The sequence below is a fragment of the Pagrus major genome, chromosome 17 (genome assembly GCF_040436345.1).
Source record: "Pagrus major chromosome 17, Pma_NU_1.0".
NCBI lineage: Eukaryota > Metazoa > Chordata > Actinopteri > Spariformes > Sparidae > Pagrus > Pagrus major.
This window is the reverse complement of record NC_133231.1, coordinates 19,079,116-19,102,910: the sequence shown is the minus strand read 5'-3', so window position 1 is coordinate 19,102,910 and position 23,795 is coordinate 19,079,116. Positions and strand designations below refer to the sequence as shown.

General features: G+C 38.5%; 1 protein-coding gene across 1 annotated transcript; it reads left to right on the top strand.

The window, feature by feature from the left end:
* Positions 1–22,363: 22,363 nt before the first annotated feature.
* uts2r3 (urotensin-2 receptor 3) lies at positions 22,364–23,503 on the top strand. Its single transcript, XM_073486020.1, has one exon. It carries the CDS (start codon positions 22,364–22,366, stop codon positions 23,501–23,503), a length of 1,140 nt encoding a protein of 379 aa, XP_073342121.1.
* The last annotated feature ends 292 nt before the right edge of the window (positions 23,504–23,795 follow it).

Sequence of the window (23,795 nt, the reverse complement as noted above, 5' to 3'; positions counted from 1 at the left end):
GTGCTATAAAGGCTATTCTCTCTTATGGAGAAGTTCTCAGTTACTCAATATTCCTCAGTGTGCCCTGGTTTGATTGTTGATGATGTTGCACCTTGATACAGTCAATTAAGTGTGTGGAGCTAACAACAAAGTCCGTCTTTAATCCTTTTTAATGAAGAGATATTAGCAAGTCTGTGGTGGCCAACCAGACAATAATTGCCTTCAAGGCCATTGATCAGTCCCTTGTTTACTTTCCCCAGCTCATAATGCTGTTTCCCAGTACAGTCTATACTTTCAGTGACAGATCTCTGAGCAGCAAAGTGGACTTTCTTGAAGTGAGTCCACGGGGACATTCGTTAACAACCAATGTCCTTGATACTCACTGAAGTAAGTAAAGTGAGGTGAGCTGAAAAGAAGGATGTCAGCAGTAGCCCGAGGAGTCTATTTTTTTGACAAGGAGTGGGAGGGCTGGATTGACCTCGACAGACATCACAAAAGCATGCAGGATTGATTCTGTTCAGTTCAAAACAATAACAGGGAAACCTCAAGCAGGTATATGCTGATAAAAGCTATAAACAGATAATGCAATGGAGTAGGAAATATGTCAAGGATATAGAGCTCATTACAGGGTACCTTCTATAATATTGTGACAAGATGCATACAAGACAGACAAATCAAATTAACTTAAAACAGGGCGATATGATTAAACAATTTTCAACATGCAGTCAAAAAGCATAAAAACATGCCAATTCTTACGATCAAAATTCGTCCCAGCTTCACAACCCCTTGGTATGGGCATGAGGAAACAAAGAATACAGTAATTTCAGTAAATCAAATGCCTAAAGGTCAAGGAAATGTCATGTTTGCCCAACAAGAGGGTCCCAACTGAAAGAACCAAGTTTTGCTTGCCATTTCCTGCACAATCATGTCACTGCTTTAACAATTTCACAGCGTCTTTCAAAGGGTCTGCATATCTGTTTGATGGCCATTGTCAATTTTGGTGAAGCCGTATTTTGTGTAATAACTGTTGCGTGGATAATATTGACCTGAACTACACGGCTGTTAACAATCGCCTGCAACAGTTAGTCTCTCAGAGCAGACATACCTCATTACAGTTCAGCATTACGGCTGAAAAATCGCCTATGCCTGACGAAAGATAAGAAGAAGGGAAGAAAACAACAGAGAGAGATTACTTTGATCTATCTCCAACACTAACTGTGTTTTTAACTTTAAGTGGAAGATTTATGTGGAGGGAAAAGGTAAGCACACAGGTCACCTTAGGAAGTCTGCTACATTTTTCCACAAGTCTGGCGCCAAAGATGATAGATCAGGTGTATGCCACAGAGGGAGAAGAGCTGAGAAATAAGGTGGCTGAGAGCTTTGTGGATTGTAGTCTCTAACTCAGCATCTGTTTGAACCAGATCAAAAAGAGGCTGCTTGAACATCAAAGAGAGTTTATGCAAACAAACCAGAAGATCACATGTAGATGCATTATGAAAATAAACAACATGCAGGGGAAACTTTGAAATGCACCATGAATATTATCTAAAACACATGCACTAGCATGAACATGTCCTCAATATATAGAAATAATTATTAAAAACTGACAAAAGATTAAATAAAAATGTGCAATTATATCAGGCAATGAAATGGTATGCTTGTCACGTATTTACCTTGCCCAACCATTTCCACAGAACTCAACACAACTCTTCCACAATTAAATCCTGACAAGTATACAAGAGTATTCACATCCAGTCTCTTTGGAACAATGGACAGAGAACAACAAGACACAAAAGCTACTGCTAAAACTGTACAAGTATTGAATAGGACATTTCCTTCAACCAATAACAGCAGGATAGACAAAAGTCTACAACAAATGGAAGTGGGGAAAGAGATCCCTCCTGAAGTGTGAGGTGACATAAGGGTTCATCTTTGCTTGTTAGTTGACCTCCCTTTATGAAACATGCTCAGAAAATCATTGAGCTTAGGGGGAAAAAATCTCAGGAGAAGATAACAAAAGAGTCTGCTGGTTTTTCTTTTGTCTTTACTGAGATGTTTGTGGTCTGTTTTGCATCCCGTCTTGTTCAACACAATGCCAGTCTTGAAAAGAAATAAGAACAAACAAAAAAAAAAGGTAAGGTCATTGTAAACATTTACAAAGCTGAAACAGATGATTCATCAGTATATTCGCATTTCATTTCAATTAAAATCTTTAGTATGCTGTATATGATACATATCTAACTGGCTGGTTATCAGAAACCTACCTTTTGTAGTATACCTCTATGGTTTTTCTCATGCAGTCCTTGAATTGTTACTGGATTATTTTATCGATCAAGTATGGTGGTATGTTTTTTTTTCTATAGACAGTCTTTGCTTGAAAAACCAAACTCTGTCACGACAAATGGAAAAACTTCATGGAACTTTCACTTCATGACAGATGGAGCCTGTGAACGGAAACAAAGAGAGAGAAAGAGAGAGAGAAGGTCATTTTCATTGTTTTACATTTCTGTACTGTACTATACACTATAATACTATAAAATCAATTTTTGAATATACACTACTGCAATTCTAAATATCTCACAGAGTGAGCATAACACTGAGCTTTCTGAAGTACAGCTGATGTTCATTACAACACATTTATGTAGAGGGATACAGAACTTTATAATGAGAATAGGTAAATTATCCTGTTAATAAGTCATGTAAAAGTTCTGTACTACAAGGCCCTCATTTTGGGCCAGGGAAACCAAGTGGTACAGGGTGGGTGATCTTTGATAAATAAGCAATAGTGGATTTAAGCCAATAGACTGGAAGAATTGCAGGGGATTTTCTTGGGCAAAGGTTGAGACTGGGATTGTAGCTCAGATGACGGACTGGGATAAACCGGGACGCTGGGTTGGTTTGGGTGAAGAGGTAGTATGTCTTGCTGTAGAGATGGCGATATGCTGTGGATTACAGCTACGCTCGTGACTCCGGTAATCTCACCGATGGTTTTGCTAATCCCCTGAGGACTTACATAAGAGCCACTACTGTTATAGAAAGTGGTAAGAAAATCTTTGAACACACAGGTAGGATATTTTATGGCATAAACAGGATTTGGGATAACACAGGAAAAGGGAGAATATGTCACTGAAAGTAACAAATGTCCAGTGTAAATATAATGTTCACCTTGAGTCAACTGGAACTGATCAATACTTTTACTAGAATCTGAGACATAACTATGTTGCATGATGTATATAAAAACAATGTGGTGGATCTTTTTTTGCAAATGTAACTAAAATAGCATCAGCTCCAGATTGTCAGAAAAAAATACTAATTACACACATTAAACTGATATATAACTTTGTATAAGTCATCTTCCTTAGATTCATGATCACTACGTCAGCACTGTGCAAATACCACAAAGGTGAAAATAATGCAAACCAGTCCAGGATGTAATAGGCTCAACCAAAATGCATGAATATAACACTACTGAGGCTATTATTGCACTGCTAAATGTAGAACAAATGGTAAAGCATTATCAAGGAAGCTTGACACGGAAGAGTAAATTATGGAGGTGTTAATTTTCACAAAGTGATAAAGACAGATTGTTCCAGGCTTGTGTTGCTCAATGTTCAGTTAATGAACAAATGTGTGAGGAGGAGAAAGTCTTGACCTTGAGGCCTCTGCTGTAGCTCCTGCCAACACTACCAAATGAACAAGCTCTCAGGTTTGCTATCTCTGTGATTGGGTTAAAGTGTCGCTGGACGACTGACGACAGTAGCCCGAGGAGGTGATGAGGGAAGTGTGTGTGTGTGTGTGTGTGTGTGTGTGTGTGTATAGGCAATGTAAGGGTGCACATGTCCTTGTGTTGCCTAACCTTATCGTGGTGAGGTGGCAAATGTCTCAAATGACTTCTTATATAAGAACATTCATGTAGGGGTGTCTGTGAAAATTGTCCATGTGGAGTTGTTGCTTCACACTTCAGGACCCCCAGAGCAGGATCTCATCTGCAGTCCTGCCTTATATGATAAAGGCTGAAATGTGATGGGGCTACTGATGTTTGTGACTCCTTTAAGCAAACTGATCTCCTGCAGCAAACATCAGCCTCTGATAGTAGATTATACAGGGGTCAATCAAGAGTTTTGAATGAACAACAGTTCACCTACTGCAAATGGACATTTTCATCTTATACAGTATACTGGGATATTTACTGATATTCACAATTAAAGGTACACTATTTAGTTTTGGGAAATATGTTTAAAGAGAAAGATCTTCATTGACTGATTTTTTTTATGCCTAAACAAACTAAATAAACAACTTTCTGCATAAACTGAATAAATAAAGACAAGACAATTTCATACTGTTTTACTTTGCTTATGTTTGGCGGACCTTGCCACCTTTCTAGCTTCAAACAGTGTTCTGGGAACCTTATTTTCCTCTGAGAACAGCTTGTTTATTCAGTAATGGAAAACATTAATATTTCAGAGCTTGTATTGTTACCTCATTGATACTTTAAACATTAAAATTGTTCAAATGTTTAATTAACACCTGCTTAAAACAAAGACGACATGTAGGCTCATTCAAATATCTTGGCTTGCTATTTTCTCCCACTTAAAACAGGAAATATGGCCGAGCTGGCGTTCTTCTTAGAACTAGGACCTCCAAATCTATATGTTAAAGCAATGCATGCATAGCACTACATCAGGCTAATTACCTGTAGTAACCTCCATCAGCCCAGTCTCATTCCCACCTAGTCAAATATCGATGTCTGTTGCCCAAAACTTTTCTTTAAAGTAACACTGGAAGCATTTGGTGATAGTGATAAAGCACACATGAAATTATACGTTATTTATGGGCAGTGACTAGGGATGTTAATGATTAATCATTATTTCACCAATTAAAAACAGACAACCAGAGATGAGCACTGGTACATCAAAAAGTAACTTGTTACAAATTACATGCTACTTGCAGGTAATTTACTTGCTTATCAAATATATCAAAATAAAATACAAAGTACTGGTATGATTAAATGTATTTAATTAAAATACAAGCATACTATACAAACTGATATTATTATGTTTTAGTCATCTAATAGCCTCAATATAGGTTGGATTTTGTTGGGCCTGTTGTTGAATGGCGACAGACCAGAGCAACACAATTAAAATAAGGTCATTATTTTGTGTTGTTTAGTTTATCCGTTCTTTTAACTTCTAATTTAGCCTACTTTGATTTTGCATTGAACAATTATCAAGTCATAACGGCGCATCAAAAAGGGCAAAGCCTAGGTTACTACAGAGTCGACAATATGAAAATACTCTGCATAAAACACACAATAACATCGACCAAGTAACAATTATCCATATGCATCACATCCACGAATTCAACACCATGACAATAGAACAATACCAATATCATATCTACTGTAGAAAGCACCAGGGCATGTTATTCAACAGTTTTCATTTGTTAGTTAACATTTCTTGGTGGTATTTTTCGGATCATTTTAAATAAATTATGCTTTTAAAAAGTGACGAGGACAAAATCTGCCATTTAAAAAAGTGTTGGGGACATGTCTATAGTCTCCCCAGTGTAAGTGAGACCTTTGGTTGGCCATTTTATTGGCAGATATTGACTGATCACAGATACAACAAAATTGGCGTATATGTTGTCCAATACATGCTGACTTTTTTGACAGAACATAATGCGGAAAAAACTGTTTCACTACTCTTATAATAACAGAAAAAAAGGCATATTGTCAAAGTTTATTGTTAAACTGTATAATATCCTGCCTCTATTACATATGTTTGTCTCAACTGTTTGACAACCACATTTGAGTATCTTTGCAAAAAACGTATGTTTAATTACAAAGAATATCGGAAGATATTGATGTCAGATTTTTTTTCCCTCCTCATATTGGCATCGGTCCCCAAAATCCAGTATCAGTCGAGCTCGAACTATATTAACCAAAAAAACGTACAGCAATACAATTACCTTGGCAATTATGTTTCAATTCTCCAGCGGGACCGCAATAATCCACATTGACAATTTATCTTTCTCTCTTTTTTTATTGTGGGTCTCTCACCATGTATTCTCTCTATGGCACCTCCCCTGTCCTCTTTCTATCCAGATTATCTGACCATATTAAGGTGTTATGTGGTCAGATTAGGTCTGCAGAGAATATGATTTCAGTGTCATTGAAAAAGGCTCTGAATAAACCATGTACTTCTTTGTCTGTCACCTCCTGTGTCACATGTGATTTGTGACCTATTTCCTGTTTTTATGTTCTAAAAACAAAAGCATAAGTAAAATAATGTTCACAGGATAATGCTGCTCTTTGTGTCATTAAATGTGGTTGGATACTTTCATGATGGTTTAATTAACACTGTGCACACAATGTACAAAACAAAACCCTCAAAAGTGACCATCTAACTATAGAGACATCAATACTTGTTATCGATCAGGGGAGTTAGAAACCAGGGCGGGTTTCTCTCTCATACTGTCACATTGCTCTCTGTTTTGGGTCTGTTTTCTATATCTCTTTATTATTCTATTAAATTTCACTTTACAACGCAGATTTTTAAAATGTTTGATGCACGCAAAGGGGCTACTGCAACAGCTGTAATAGCAATGCATAAAAATATAACAAGCGCACAGTGACCTTACAATGCTGCAGTGACCTTTTGCTTTAAGCCTATCTGATCAATACAGTTCTAGTGTCGTGTTGATCTGGTGGCATCATTCATATGTTGCAGCTGATAGTTGCAGCACCAGAGTACTGAGCAGTAATGGATGTTGTGTCATAAAGAGTCAAATCAAACCTTGAGTATGTCTCCAAAGAATTGTAATTTAACATCAAGGGTCAAACATGTAGCACCTTTATTCTTATTGGGTGCACCTACATTTTGTGCTGGCGCCCCTAAATGAAGGGTTATGTATCAACAGCCAATATTATCTATATAAAATATGAAATAGAAAGCAGTAGCATGGACTGGCTACCATGCCGCAGAAAAAAGGCTGCTGCTGGCAACAGCTCCTAACGTAGGCTATATTAGAAACCACCAAAGAGCAATGAACTTCAAATTATTAATATTCAAAGATTGGCTATGAAATATAAAAGAAATATAAAACTATCTTAAATAAATAGAATATAAATAACACAACCAGAATTATTAATCAAATGTGAAAAGACTTTTGGGAACTGTACCCAAGTCTTAAAATGATAAGCAAAATCTTGCCAGTTATTCTGGCATTGTATTGGCTAAAATGTTGGCGACATTCTCATGTAAACAAACACGCATGTTAACACAATGGGCAATATCAATAAGATATGTATGAAAAATCAATAACGCTAATTATTGAGGTAGGCCTAAGAAGTCTTGACATAGTTATTGTTACACAAAAGTATAGATGAAACAAAGAAAATTGTGAACACCATGACATGGTAAATCTGATGGTGTGTGGTTAGTTAGTTAAATACTGTGAGCTCTGACCGGGCAAACATTTGGAATTTAGTGATGAACAACACACACACTCCCAGACACTCCCAGACACAAACACAAATTTGGAGTCATCTTGGCGCCGGGCCTTATTCCATCTAATTGAAACTTTTCCACCATCGTCCCTCCTTCAGCTCTGTGAAGCGTTCGAGGTCATTGTGTGACGACGACCAAATGTTAATCTGGGGAGTTAAGATGGTGCAGGTTGCAATGTGACCGTTTAAACTCTGCACAACTCTTTTCTAATTAAGAAAATACTCAGAACAACTCAACTATTCTTTTAGAAATATTCATATCGAGTTACTCCATAAACAAGTGTACTGTCATGGAGACTTTTTGTCTAATTGTTATCCGATAGAAACGCCTTTTAGCGATTTAGAAAGCAAATTTCAGTATAATTCATGACAACAGAACCAAATTAACACTCTGACCTCAACAACAATGACACATTTTATCGTTCTTCAAAGTGTAATTTATAACTTAACTTAACCTGCTGTATTGGTTTGAATTACAATGACTAAAAGTTTCCATCTTTCTAGGTGGTCACAGCCTTTGGATTCCTGCCCTACCACTGCTCAAATCTAGAACATATCATGACTGTATCAGCTGCACAACAGCACAACCGAATGATGCTACTTGCATATATTTGCATTTGAAATGTGGCACAGACAACAACGTGTCAGGGCTTTTGAATGTTCGGTTCTGACGTGGCTACCAATTTCTAAAATACAAGTGTAACTGAAATATTCTGCAAATGAATTTAACAACATTTTGAAGGTGGAAAGAAAGGGCATTAGTCAGGGCTAACCTTTAGAGTTTGATGTTGTAGAATCATTGTTCAAATCTATAGGAAAAGTCTTTGCATGTAAACGTGTAATAATTTGAATGTGAAATGGTCATAAATTGAAAAAATGTCAAATGCATATATTAGAGCAGTTAAAAAATTCAAACATTCTGCAGTTGAATTGCAATATTAAATCACTCTTTTCTGTGTGCCTCTGTTAGTGTTTCCCAAGTTGTACCATTGTTATTAGCATTTTCTTAGCTTAGCTTCCTCAGTATAGCAAGCCAGCTAGCATTGTTTCAAGCTTCTGAGGCTGAACAAAGTTAAGTTACGGACATGTGGTATGGAAGAAAAACATATTAAACCCGACACAGGGATGTATGTCGGTGGCGACGGGAGACAGTTTCCTCGGCTGGGTGAGACAATTGGGGGTTGCCGTCTGAGCTACAGCGAGAAACAGCAATGACTACAGTGGTGAGCTAATGTGCATCTCTGCCCTAGGGCAACTCTGAGGGGACAAATTAACTCAAGTTCAGAAGCACATGGCCTAATAACCCCCCCAGCATCGATGTCATCTTCCAATGTGATGTTTCCCCGTGGACATCATCATATTCTAGTTCAGTAGACATTGGCCACCCTACTGTAACTCCCATATCTTCTAACTTTATTTAAGCTCAGTACTAAATTGCTGGAGAACCCGTTAACACCATTAGCTATAATGCTTACTTGCTAACTGTCTTGGATGCTAAGCATTGGTCAAATAACTTATTTTGAATAATGGTTCCCTTAAAATGATCAACATTAATAAAATATCATGCTGAGTTGACTGAGGATCGATTTACAACACAAAATAAAGTGTAACAATGAGCACTTTATAAAGGAGATACAGCTGCTGTCATCTTATAATCCTGTACTCTTTAACCCATGTGCCTCCCTGAAAACCCTCAGCAATATACTGCCATTTGATTTAACTGTGTTTTATCCACCAGTGCTTGACACGGCTGCAATAAATGTTTAAAACCTATTGTGTATACTACCTACTGCACATTTTGCAAAGTGTCCCTTCAAAATGACTATGGATGTGTGCTGTACACTGTTTCAAAACACTTTAGTTGTCCAGAAGCAGAAGGCCACCTCATTTTAAACCCTATTTCAAAATACAGCTGTGTTTTCTATCAGTTCACAAGTGACCACAACAAAAAAGGATTAAAGTCTAAATCATCAGGGCGCACCAAGCTCTCTGGCCTCCTTATCTGTTCAGTACTCTGTCATTGCTTCAATGCTCAGTGTTCCCAAGTAGAAACATCTTTTTAGTTTTCTTTATCTACCAGGCATGCACAGTACATGCAGTATTTTATTTTTCAAAATATACAGTAAAACCTGACAGAGGCTCTCTGTTTATGTAAAGTCTCATTTGGAGCTAATAGCAACTCTACAAACCAAGAGTAGGGGTAAAACACCATGATTTTTTTTAGATTTTGAGTTAAAATACACGAGTTTGCACTGTTTTGAATACACTGGGTACCACTTTAAGTTCTCAGACCGCTCACAGACAACACAACTGTAAACATCATCGATAAAATAACAATTTTACTGGTGTTTGGACAACTTCTCACGCACTAACATTCAATCAGCACTTACCCACCGCTGTCATTTCCCTCCCGTTGTGACGACGTCAGTTTATTTCACTTCCGTTTCTAGCTGAATTTAACGGTTCATTCGTTTAAAAGAGTTCGAATCCGTGCGCGAGCTGTCCCGTGCTGCCGGTGCTGCCAGCCGTCCGCGAGCCCTCAGGTGGTGGATGCGCGCGCTCACGTCGCGCTGCTATCCGTCCCCAATCAAAGACAACCACGCGCCTCTGCGGACTGCCAGAGTGACCTTGTCACACCGCACTGTCTGATTAATCAATGGTAAATTACAGTTTAGCTGTGTGATACACATGGATTATTGATCCCGGATTAGTTCCTTTATAGATTAAATATATATTTTAATTATTAAAAAAAATGAAAAAAATGACGTGTCATCAGTCAAAACTTCATTGTTACACGAATTGCCAAGAAGGACCAAACAGCCTAGCTAAGATCTTTTATTTAAAGGTCTAAATTATTTTTTATTTTAAGTTTATTGTTGATCATAAAATATAAAATGTTACTTACTTTTTATATAATTCTGGGCTCATTAAAAACACGTTCTTATATTTTATTTTTGGCTATTATTTTTTATATTCTTTATCAACCTCATAGGCTATTCTTGGTGTCTGTTCACTTAAAAATGTCAGGCTAAAGATCTGACAAACTGAATTTTCATGCAACTTCCCCGAATCCAAGGTGACATCTTAAAATGTCTTGTGTTGTCCAACCAACTGTACATACTACTGTACATAATTTGAGTTTTTCCATTTTAAAATAAATGTATCAAATCAATTTTATTTATACAGACCAAAATCTTTACAATTTGTAAGGATTGTACAATCTGTACAGTAAGTGACATATAAAGTAGATCTGTTTTTTTTTTTTGTTTCTCTGGCTAAAAGTAACAGTTATGTTCATTACTGATGAATCTGTTTCTCAATTTAACCAAATCATTTTTTGGTTTTTGTTCCCAGAGCCCAAGGTGACATCTTAAAATGTCTTTATTGTCCAACCAGAGAGTAACTATGTACATTTACTGAAGTATTGTACATACTACTGTACATCATTTCAGCATTTCTATTTTAAGACACCTTATCCACCACATTTCAGAGGAGAAGATTGTACTTTTAACTCTTTTCATCCGTCAGCTTTAGTTACAGATTACTTTTCAGACTGAGATTTTACACAGAAAATCTATATTGAGTTTCTAAAATGTTCTACTGTTAGTGGTTGAACTGACAAATGACAACATACACAAAGTATCACAGCTATACTTAGGTCCATCCCAGCCAGCTACAACATTTATAGTAATGTTATATTACAAATAATCAGATAATACAGTAGGCTATATGATAATGTACAATGAAAGTGCACATTCTGCTGCCTAATGTGAATTACACTTGTCAAACCGAATTTTCATGTAAGCTGTAACTCCAATGATTCATTTAAAAAAAGGTTAGATCCAAAAAAATAAGAATCTACGGAAGCCCTAAAGGGCCATGCATTCATACATTTTATTTCCTCCGTTTTCCCGTGATAACGAGTTAATTTCATTTGTTTTCTTGAGTTCCCGAGATAACGGGATCATTTTCTCGAGATCTCGAGATAACGAAACTTTGTTTTCCCGAGATAACCGTATATAAATTATTCGAGATCTTCAGAAAACAAAATGATAGTGTAGCATATTAAATCATTGCAAGAAACATCATTCAGTGTAGCAATGTCAGAGGAGCAGGAGCATATCGATCATCGCGTCACATATCTTTTCAATCAAGGCCTGACACAGGCTGAAATAGCATTATGCCTTGCTATTATAGATAATATACACATTAGTGTGCGTAATCTAAAAAGACGGTTAGCAAGGCTTCAGCTATATCGGCGGTGCAATCTAAGTGAGCCTGATGTCGTCGTTAACTACATAGCTGACCAGCTACGAGGTCCCGAGCATCTCCATAATCTCAGGCCTATCATATCACAGTCATTATCTCGAGATCTCAAATTAATTATATCGTTATCTCGGAAAAACAAAGTTTCGTTATCTCGAGATCTCGAGAAAATTATCCCGTTATCTCGGGAAAACGGCAGTTGTTATTTCGAGATAATAACTCGAGATCTCGAGTTATTATCTCGAAATAACAACTGCAATATACTACACTATTGTTTTGTTTTCTCAAGATCTCGAATAATTTATATACGGTTATCTTGGGAAAACAAAGTTTCGTTATCTCAAGAAAATTATCCCGTTATCTCGGGAAAACAAAGTTTCGTTATCTCAAGAAAATTATCCCGTTATCTCGGGAAAACGGCAGTTGTTATTTCGAGATAATAACTCGAGATCTCGAGTCTTTCGGTCTCTTTGGTGTGCGTCTGTCTGAGAGAGAGGGACATAGTGAAACTTATACAACATGGTTTGGTAATACTATCCTTAATTACAACCATGCTAATAAAGCTCATTTGTAAATTTTAATTTCGAAGGCCAGACAGAAGGATAGAGTGAGAAAAAGAGAGAGAGACTAATTACTCGTGACTATAGCCAGATTACTGAGCTACCCTGTGTGTGTGTGTGTGTGTGTGTGTGTGAGAGAGAGTGAGTGAGTGAGTGAGTGAGTGAGAGAGAGAGAGACAGAGAGAGAGAGAGAGAGAGAGAAGGCCACAGTGTGTGTTTACTAAAACTTAATCTCATTTAATCTCCGTCCAGGCGCCCAAGATGTGACCTATGATGTCATGAGCTCTGTCATTCTATGGAAAAAGGGATTAAAGACGTAATGTAGCAGCCACAACAATCAGCCAACAACAACATAAACATGTAAACATTTGGATATCAAAATACTGTGTATTTATTTTTAGTATTCTAATTGTCACCATAAATCTACATAGTGTAAATCTTAATCTGTGTTTACAGCACATATGACATGGCAACAGATGCAGTCAGCGTTACACTGATTACATTTGCAACTGGGCACCCTCTGTTATTCCAAATTGCATAACTGTTTGTGTATCAACTCTAATTGTAATCGACCCATGGAAAACTGTGTGGGAGGAGGGGACAGAGGCTGAGAGAGAGGGAGAGAAAGTGACGGGGGAGGAAATGATGATGTCAGACTTTGTGAATGATCAGAGAGACACTACACTCAATCAATCACTCTATACTGGTTTGGTTAGCTATACTGCAAGTTTAAAACATGTTTGGTATATGAAAAGGTATATGAAAATCAATTTAAATGAATTTTTTTTAGCCTGATAGGAAGGGGGTCAGAGCGACTTGTTTTTTAAACACACAGAGCCACAGGGTGCAAGTGCTTTAGTCGCACACAAATAAATCCATCAAGTGCGACATTAGTTGCACTAGTAACCCTGAAATTTATCAGGTCAGATTGAAAAATGTATACAAATATTTTTTAGAAAGCACAAATTGGGTGCGTAGACAGTTGCCTCTGAACAAACATACACCTATAAACATATTTTCTGTAGATTAGATTGTAAACTTTTAAATCAATTAACAGTTTTTCTAATACTTCAATAATATTTCAGGTTGATGTATTTATTAGAGTTTGTCAAGCACTTTAAACATCAGCACTTTGTAACTTGACATTTATCGGCACCTTTATGAGTGTTTACAATCATTTACATGATATGTGAAGAAATGTAATTTAAAACTAGCCCAGTTACCAGAATATAATGTTAGCAGCTAATGTTTCTGCAAACCACAGATACATCCAATGATGACATTATTACCAGTTGGGCATATCACATGCACATTTTATGCTTATTAGCTGACTTTCACATCAGAAGGTGGAGTGGTAGGGGATGGCGTTAAATGGTACTAGGCTGCCACGACTGCAGTCCAAGTCTTTAACGACATTTCCAATCCATTTTATTGGTGACCAAAACTGTCTATTTTTCATGGGAAGTCAGACGATCTCCAGGTGTTTTATTGGTGACCAAAACCGTCTATTTTTCACAAGAAGTCCGACGATCTCCAGATGTTTTTGTGGTGACCAAAACAGGAATTTTAAGCCAAACCATGACGTTTTCCTAACCCTTACCAAGGGTTTTTGCTAGGTTTACGTTATTAACTCTCTGCTCATTTCCTGTCATCTTTCTACAATAAGTTCTCAAACAAAACGTGTGATAAAAACTTTTAAAATGTGGTAAACTCTGACTGGAAGTCCACGTGCCATGTAAATAAAGCTTGACTTGATTTGATTGTGGTAAAGCTAAAATAAACAGGGAGAAATATGTACATCTGGATGAAACTTTCCTTTTTACTTGTGTGACTAGAAATGAAGCATAAAAGCACCAGCAGTGCTCATTTCTAACTGCTCAACAGTGAGTCAACGTTTCCACTCTTCAGCTTCAATCGTGGGGCTCTTTCACAGTGAATCATTTAATGTACAACAGTGATCTGGAAACATGATATGATGTATCTGCAGCAGGGTGGCAGTGTGAGGAGGAGGGGGATCTGCATAATTACTCCATCATTATTATTATTGGATGAGAAGGTGGGGGTGCAATACTGACTCTGAGCCACCAGTGGGCAGATTGAAACAATTTTTGGCATCCATTAGGGAGCCGGCATAGTTAAAGATCAGTGCCTCAGTTTAGGACTTGAAAGTTTTCACTCTTAACAGGTGATTAGGGAATCAGACTGACCAGAGGCTATACACCTGGTCACTGAGGGCCTAATTACAAGCCATGATTTAAAATCAGCAGCTGTGCAGACACTTAAGGAGGAGAACTTCACACCTGAGGGTGTTTTTGCGACTTGAAAGATGCCTATCAGAGAAGACGAGAGAAACAACACCTGCCTACACATTTGATTTTATAGAATTTCCTTTAAAGTAAAAGGCTATTTGGGAATTATGAGCGTTTTCTATGAAGTAAAAGTGTGATTTAGGTCATTTTACAGTCTATTCCAATACTTAGTTTTTACACCTATTTACAGGAAAGGCCTTAGTAAACTGTCTTGCTTGGTGAGATAGAGTCCATTTCCCTGTTGGCTGCTTAGACACTTGCTGCTATGATAACGTTTCACATGCGCCTGTGAAAGGCTGATCTGATTTCTGCAGATGGAGCAGCAAACTCAGGCTCAGGGTCCAGTAACAGGTTCCAGATTTTGCCACGGTCACACAAGGTCCAAATCTAATGCTCCGTGATTTCATATTGGTTCAATGTGTGGTGTCTGCCCTCTGCAGATTTCCTTCAGGGGCCAACACAGAAGACAGATCCTCTGCACTTCAGACTAGGAGGATGAAGTGTTTGCAGATCCTCTCATGTCAAGAAAACTGCTGAATCACTTCAAAAACAAAGGACAACTCACCTAAAGTAGATCTGTTTTGTTGTTTCTCTGGCTAAAAGTAACAGTTATGTTCATTATTGATTAATGTGTTTCTCAATTTAACCAAATACTTGTTTGTTTTTTGTTCCCAGAGCCCAAGGTGACATCTTAAAATGTCTTTATTGTCCAACCAGAGAGTAACTATGTACATTTACTGAAGTATTGTACATACTACTTAATAATTGGAGTATTTCCATTTTAAGACACCTTATCCACCACATTTCAGAGGAAAATATTGTACTTTTAACTGTTTTCATCTGTCAGTTTTAGTTACAGATTACTTTTCAGACTGAGATTTTACACAGAAAATCTATATTGAGTTTTTAAAATGTTCTACTGTTAATGGTTGAACTGAAAAATGGTAACATATACAAAGTATCATGGCCAAAATTAGGTCCATCCCAACCAGCTACAACATTTATATTAATGTTATATTAACAATAATCAGATAATACAGTAAGCTATATGATAATGTACAATGAAAGTGGCCATTCTGCTGCCTAAAGTGAATTACATTTGTTGTACTTTTAAAGTAACATGACATCTTTATTTGTGACAAAGTATTTTACATTGTATAATATAACTTATTTTATTTAAGTAATAGATCTAAATACTTCTTCCTACGATAACCAATAACTACCAGCATTAAATGACTGATACCGATAAGATAACCAGTAATTTCACATTTTTGTAAAAAAATCCTAACCTGTAGTTTTTGCACACCTGAAGGTCAGAAAGGCTCAGATGTAGTTAACATGGATGATTATTACAATTTATACATAATTGCATAATTTGTACTATAACTTTTGAAATACATTTCTCAGTATTGGGCCAATATCTATCGTGCATCACTAAATATTATTGATTGATTATCAAAATAGCGTTATTTAATTAAGCACTACTATTTTCTACCATTTAAACAATCACATCTTACTTAAATCATATTCAAAAGGCAAACTGAGACATACAAAACAGTACAAACTCTTGGCTTGGTGTAGAAGGAACAGGAGAAATTTGATGTGTAACTGTAAAGACAGACAGGCGGAGGGGTGGTGGTGGAGGGGGATCAATAACTCATCACAAGTTGTGAATCAGCCTCCAACCATTTGTCACACACAAGAAAATGTCCGCCCATTTAATCAAGTCTACGAGACTGAGGACGGTCAACCGGCAGGCAATCTGTCAATTTGCTCAGAAATGGGTAAGCTAATTAATGAAATGAATAAAGAGAGCAAGGACAGCCAGGAAAAGGTTAGGGAGCTGATAATGTTTACGTGTAGGCCGTTTGTCAAACTGTGGCTACCCACTGATTGGACACGTTACAGCCCCTTCATTTGGGTGTGCTGCATAAATAGATGAAGATATACAGAATAATAAAGACTGTTTTTTCAAGGGAGTGTGACTGTGAGCTCAAGCTCCATTTTGTTTTTACACGCTCAACCTCTTGTGAACTCCCAGTAGCACAAAGACACCTCAGGGCTCGTTTGGCCCCATGATACCCAAACATCTGAGAAAGCCCAGAGTATAGTATGTGGCAGAACATTAGCATACAGTTAGTACATTGAAATACATTAGAATAGACTTGTAATCCACTCAGTGTCACAGTCATGTTCTGTAACAGGTGTCCACTGTGATACTGAATCATCTGGAGTAACAGAAACTTCCATTAAAAAAACACTCTTCCCATGAGGGAATTAGGGAATGCTGCTGTATATAAACCTGAGCTGAATGTATTCATTGACTGGTTGATCAACAGAAAAACTATCTGCAACAATTTAAATAACTTCAGATCACAAATATACCATACTTTTGTTTGACGATTTTAAGTATGCTGGTGACCAAAACAAGCAATTTGAAGATGTGACTGTGAACTCGATGATGACTCGAACAATAATGATAAAATAATAAATAAAATAATCTGAGGATTAATTGATACAAAACAAACAAACAAATATTTAGGGCTGCAGATTTTTTCTCAATTAACGATTGTTTTTTTGCTCAATAAAATGTCAGAAAATGTTGAAAAATGTCGATCACTGCTTCCCAAATCCCGAGATGACATCCTCAAATGTTTATTTTCTTTCACAACCCCAAAGTTTTCCATTTACTGTCATACAGGAGTAAGAAAACAGAAAATATTCACATTTAAGAAGCCGGAATCAGAGAATTCAGACTTTTTTTTCCTTCTGAAATGACATAAATTGATTGATTTAGTAGGTGACAAATAATCTATCAATCAATTAATGATTGCAGTTATTCCTTTATATGTCAAAAAAATGTAAACAAAATGTAAGTTACACTCATTATACATAGTCAGATTTTAAAAAAATGGCCTGACAGACAACATAAACAGCAATACGTCTCCATACAACATTTTTGGTAAGAATACAATTTATTATGTTGGTAATGATGAAATCTGCATAGGCTCCATGCAAAGAGCGACAATCACCAACTCAGCCTCCATCAAAGCTTCATGGGGATCTGTTAAGAAGTTTTTTGTGTAATCCTGCTGACAAACCAAACCACAGGTGAAAACATAACCTCCTTGGCGAATGAGCACATGAGTAACTTTTATATGCTTTCATCTTCAGACCTTCTATTTTTGCATACTAAAGATTGATACAGACTAATCAACAGTGGAAACACGTGCACTGCAGGTCAAAGCACTAGAACAAAGCCCATTCCTCAGGTAAATGTAATTAGAAATTATATAATGTGTCTGCACGGACAGAGATGGATGTGTTCTGACAAAGACAAATAAACAGCACAGTTCTCAGACACTTTCACTCTCCTCTCCCCCCCGCTCCCGTTTTTCCATGTTTGCGTGTTAAAGTTAAGCAATATCCGTTTCTAAATGTCTGCTTTCACAGTTCATAATCCCTCCTGCTTCTTTTTTCCATTTGAATGTAAATTTGAGACCCGGAGAGCACCTGATATCACTTCATTAAAAAACTTTTTTGCCACCTTGGCACTCATGCCTCCTTCTACGTTTCCATCTATTAAATTGTAATACCTGTACCGTCTGCTTGTATGAGGGAGCCTGGGCTTCTCATGCCTTCATGGTCCCCCCACACCCCCACCCCCCATCCTATTTTGGCATGCCTGTGCCAGGTATTTGTTCAAATTCCTCACACCCCGTGGGGATAGGTATGTCCCCCCCCTTCCACCCGTCCCTCTCTCGTCTTTACTGCCTGTCTCTGTCTATCTTATGTACGCCAGCACATGTACATGGACTCCCCACCACCAACATGCAGCGCTCAGCCTACACATTTTACTGGGCTAGTCACAACTAAATCATTTCCAAGTTGTTCAGCCTCTTGATGCTGGCACAACCACAGCTGTGGGTTATACAACAGCCGGGCCAAAAACAACTCGGTGGATAACAGGCGACTGTAAGTTGCTTTTGATAACTGCTGAAAGACCCGTTTATTCTGCGATGTTGTCAGACTTTACACTTATTAGATCTACCAGTTTAGCTTTTCTCTGACATGGACAAATGTTGATACAGGCAAGTATACTGGATAATTAATTTCCTCTATAATTTAAACACCAAATCATCTCATAAATCCCTTGTGGGGGTGTGAGGCGCCTTGTGTTTGAACATGAGCTGATGTGGTATTGACATTGGGTCAGAGTTGAAGTGCATTAGTTATTGCAGTGCGTCATGAAATGACAGCAAATACCAGTGATACGCTGGCTGCGTTTGTCCTTCCCACAGACAGTCTGAACTTCACACAGTCAAATTTAATCTAAACGGTGCAGTTTAATACTAATGCTTACATTTTTCTGGTATCAAGCAGAAAATTAGATATTCCAAACAGAGTTGTGTCAATGTTTGGATTTGACTGACTCATTTCTTACAGGGGATTAACCTTGTGACCCTTTGGATGCAGGACAGGTTTCTTTAACCACTGATCCAATATGTGCTCTGTGTTTATTAAGAATTAAAGAAAAACACTCTGGAGTCCAACAGGGAACCACCGAACACTTATAATTCTTCTCCTGATGGGAGTATCCAGGTCTTAAAAAATAAAAAACAAGACACGCTCAACTTGCATTTCAACTAAATGCTTTCTGCTGAATCCTTATTGTAGTGAATAACCACAAAAGAAAAACATGGACAGCACTCTCATTTGACTATTTAATATTGTCACCAATATGGCCATATTAAATAGTCATATGGGTGTGCTGTCCTTGTCTTTCTTTTGTGACCATCTAGATCTTAAAGGTGCACTATGTAGTTTCGGAGAAGAGTTACATTAAAGTTTACATTAAATAAACTGAAAAAAATAATTCTCCTCATTTTTCATGACTGAATAAACAAACTGACCTTAAAGGACAACGCAATTTCATAATGTTTTACTTTGTTTTTATTTGGCGGACCCCACCACCTTTGTAGCTTCAAACAGTGTTCTGGGGACCTTATTTTCCTCTGAGATCAGCTTCTTTATTCACTTATGGGAAAAAATACATATTTCTGAGTTTGTATTATTACCTTATCAAATTTCTGGGATTGAATTTCTTCTTTAAAACTACACAGCGCCCCTTTAACCTTTGAAATGCCTCTGTATCTACTGATACTGGGAATGCATAGCTCAATATTTGATTATTATTTTTCACTGCCATTATGATCTGAACATGTGGACCATAAAAGCATCATTTTGTTTTAGTGCTGTTGGCAATTTAGCAAAAAAGCTTTCTTTATTTCTTGGAGACTAAAATATAGGCTGTTCATAAAAACAGTAAAACCACAAAGAAGTTTATCTTCTTCACTACATTCTTTAGTTTTAAGATAAAGTATGCTTCAAAGCGTATTTAACGTGTTATTACTGAATAAATCCATCACAATAAATTGGTAGCTTTCAAAACATAATGTAGTGGGCATATCTGTGACTTATACAGCACCGGATTATTTGCCCAAATATCGATGTTATGATACCATTTATGGTCAGATTCTTGACTTTCATGGAAAGTCTTTGCAGTGAGTTCACCGTGAGATTTATGTGTGGCTCTAAGGTATTGAAACCATTAGAGAGTCATCATCAAACTTACTGTAATCACCTCAATCGTGGCTATAAAATATAAGAATTCAAAACAGACATTAATGTCAGCTTTATCTGTATTTTACATTCTTATACTGCTACTCATCACAGCTGTGACTTACTCAGTCGGCTTTCAGTCATAATCTAAAGCAGCTGAACTGTAATTATCATAAAATGAGTGTATTGAAGTGAGAAACTAAATAGATTTCAACCACAAACCCCATCTGACGCATTCTTCAGATTTCTTCCTGTTTTTGGCACCTACATTATTAATTGTCAGAAAGAGAAACATGTGATTAGGAGGGTCACTGTTATATATTATTTAAAAAAAGTAGGGTCCCCGAACCCCAGATCAGGCTGAATATGAATATTCAGTACTCTGCGGGGTAAGCCCCCTCATTCAGCATCCCATCCCATCCCACCCCCTTCTCCCTTCACACACACTCCTCTCCCCTGGACTCAGACACATCAAAGACTGAGCTGAGGAGACAAGAGCTGCACTGAGCAGAGATCAGATCACAAAGTTTGTCTCCACATATATATTCAGACCTCCATCTCCTCCTGTTGAAGATAAATAAACCTAATTTTGTTCCTGAAGAATCCAGCAGGATATTTCAAAATGGGCACCAAACAAATGCATGGAATATTATTTTTACAGCGTCTGGGATTAAACTGTTTAAAGGTGAGTATAAGAAAAAAATAATCTGCAGAATTAATGTCTGGCTGTATCTGTATAAACAGTGTGGATTTTAGGCCTATTACTCATTTTTCTTTAGCGCTACTTATGGCCCAAACACAGGCCATCATGCAATCGTGCAGGCTAAACTGTTCTCAGTTGATTTATATTTAAAATTAAGCTAATTGCAATTTTTAAGTGTGAAACCAATATTCTCTTCAAAGTTTGTGGGTGTCAAGGATAAATATTTTTAGTGGCCTTAAATTGTTTTTGTAAAATTGTTTTTAAAAGTGCGGTCATCAAAAAGGCATAAAATCGTGTGAAACTAAACTGCATATCACAAGCCTATCGCAGTTTAAAATAAATAACTGATGGAAAGATGACTCATGAACATCACAGCTGTCTGGAGCCGGTAATGTATGGAGACGCACGGCGCGGCGCGGCGCGGCACGGCACGGCGGGGGTTCGGCTGCTCCTCCACAGTTCAACAGGAGCTCTTAACCCCGGTGCAGCCCGGGTCACCATGTGTCACACAGGCCGTTTCTGTCAGGCACCCCGCGTCTGCTTTGATGTCGCTGCAGATTACATTTCTCCTGAAAATCATCGGTCATGGACGAACAGTACTCTCACAATAATACGTGGATCACCACCCGCGTCTTTTTGGAGAAGCAGCAAACTGTCACGACCGAACAAACTGGCTACATTATCAGTTTCTCATGAACATTTAAAATGCATTCAGTAAATTAAAACATATCCCAGATGTAAGTCGGTCCGCCTCTTCGCGCTATCCACTGACTCGGCAGATTTCCATGCGCAAAAACGCACAACATAATCCCAGAAATCCGATTTAAAACCTGGCAATTTAGGATTTTATTTGCACCTGAGTCATGCTATCTCTCTTACACCTTTCGTGTTCCACTTAACCTGATTGTTGCGTTTGGAGGCTTCAGCCTAGATTTACAGTTGGAGCCCTCCTCCTCTGAAAATCCAATTATTTTACTAAACCCATGACAGCCTCATCTGGCTCCCTGTGAAACTATAAAACTGTGAAGGCTGTGCCAACCAGAGCAGGTTTCTGCTAAAACATAAACCAGCCTGGTTTTGCTGACATTTTCATTTCTACATGTTTATATGACTTTATTTACTTTATCTGGTGTCAAGATTTACATGGATATAAATCACCTTGCAGCACGTTCAGGGATCCAAATCAGCCTTGTATTGTTTCCTTAACCAGTGTGTCAAACAAATAAAACCTATAGAAGCCAGAGAATATAACAAGGAGGAAAGTATTGATTGAAACTAATAAAAAATAATTTTGTTCTCCTCTCCTCTCCACCCCACCTCCCTCCTCTCTCTGCTTCTTTTGCTTTATCTGAACCAGACTGCTTAACATTCATTCTGTTTTCCTTCTAACTTAAAAAACATTTAGCAATTTCACATCATGGATCTCTCAGGCTCTTTGCCTCCACCTTCCCCGTACACCTTCCCCATTATCCCCAATGTCTCCGTGCCCTCCTCCTCTCCCTCCATCTCTGCATCGCCCAGCCTGGCCTCCACAGCTCTCTTCTGCTCCCTCCTCTCTCTCCTCTCCTTGCTGGGCATCACAGGAAACCTGTACACTATGGGCCTCCTCCTGAGGCGCAGGAGAAGCAGGAGAAGATGTGGAACAGGACCAACCTGTTGCCTAATGAGACTACCTGTACCATCCTGCCTTGCCAACTCCTCCCCTTCCTCCACCCCCATCTCCTCTTCCTCCTCCTCCTCCTCTCTGCACCTCCAGGTGCTGAGCCTTGCTCTGGCTGATCTGCTCTACCTTTTCACCGCTCCCTTCATCGTGTACGACAGCCTGGCATCCGGCTGGGCCTTCGGTGAGCTGGGCTGCCGCCTCCTCCTGAGCCTCGACCTCCTCACCATGCATGCCTCCATCTTCACCCTCACGGCAATGAGTCTGGACCGCTACCGGGCTGTGGCCCATCCCCTGCACACCTCCTCCTCCAACTCCTCCGGCCTGCTACGTGTAGGCCTGGCCTGGGGGCTGGCTGTGGCTCTTAGCCTGCCCATGATGATCACACTGCACCTGGAGGACGGGGACAACCAGGAGGGCCAGCTGTGTGTGCCAGCGTGGGATGAGCAGAGCTCCAAGGCCTATCTGAGCGTGCTCTTCTGCACCAGCATTCTCGGCCCTGGGCTAGCCATCGGAGCACTTTATGCTACACTAGGCAGGCTTTACTGGGTGTCTCAGACCAAGCCAGCCTGGGCCAGTGGGAGCAGCACCGCCTGTCCTCCCCGTGCCCCCAAACCCAAAGTCCTGCTCCTCATCCTCGGTATTGTCCTGGCCTTCTGGGCCTGCTTCCTCCCGTTCTGGATCTGGCAGCTGCTGCCCCTCTACCAGCCCGACATGTTGCGGACAGTACCAGTAGGGACACAGGTGACAGTGAATCGTATCCTCACAGGGCTGACGTATGGGAACTCCTGTGTGAATCCTTTCTTCTACACGTTATTGACTGGAAAACGACGACGCAACCGGCAGACGCTGACATCAGCAAATCAGCTCTGCCGTAAGAGCAGTCCACTGCAGTAGTGTGTGTGTATGTGTGTGTATCTCTAACAGTAGAGACAAAAATGTGAGGGTGTACACATACGTCATGTGTGAAATGATACTGAATATGAATGTTTTATGAGTTCCATAAACACCAAAGACCATTGATTCATCCTTAGACTGCAAACTAAGGAAATACTAAGCGAATGATAGCACTTTGTAATAATGCTTTGTGAAAGAATATTTCCTCTGAGGAGACAATCAAAGACAAGTCACCTAATTAATGCTTTATCTGCACACTTTGTCCAAATCAAATACTGTGTCTATAATTGCT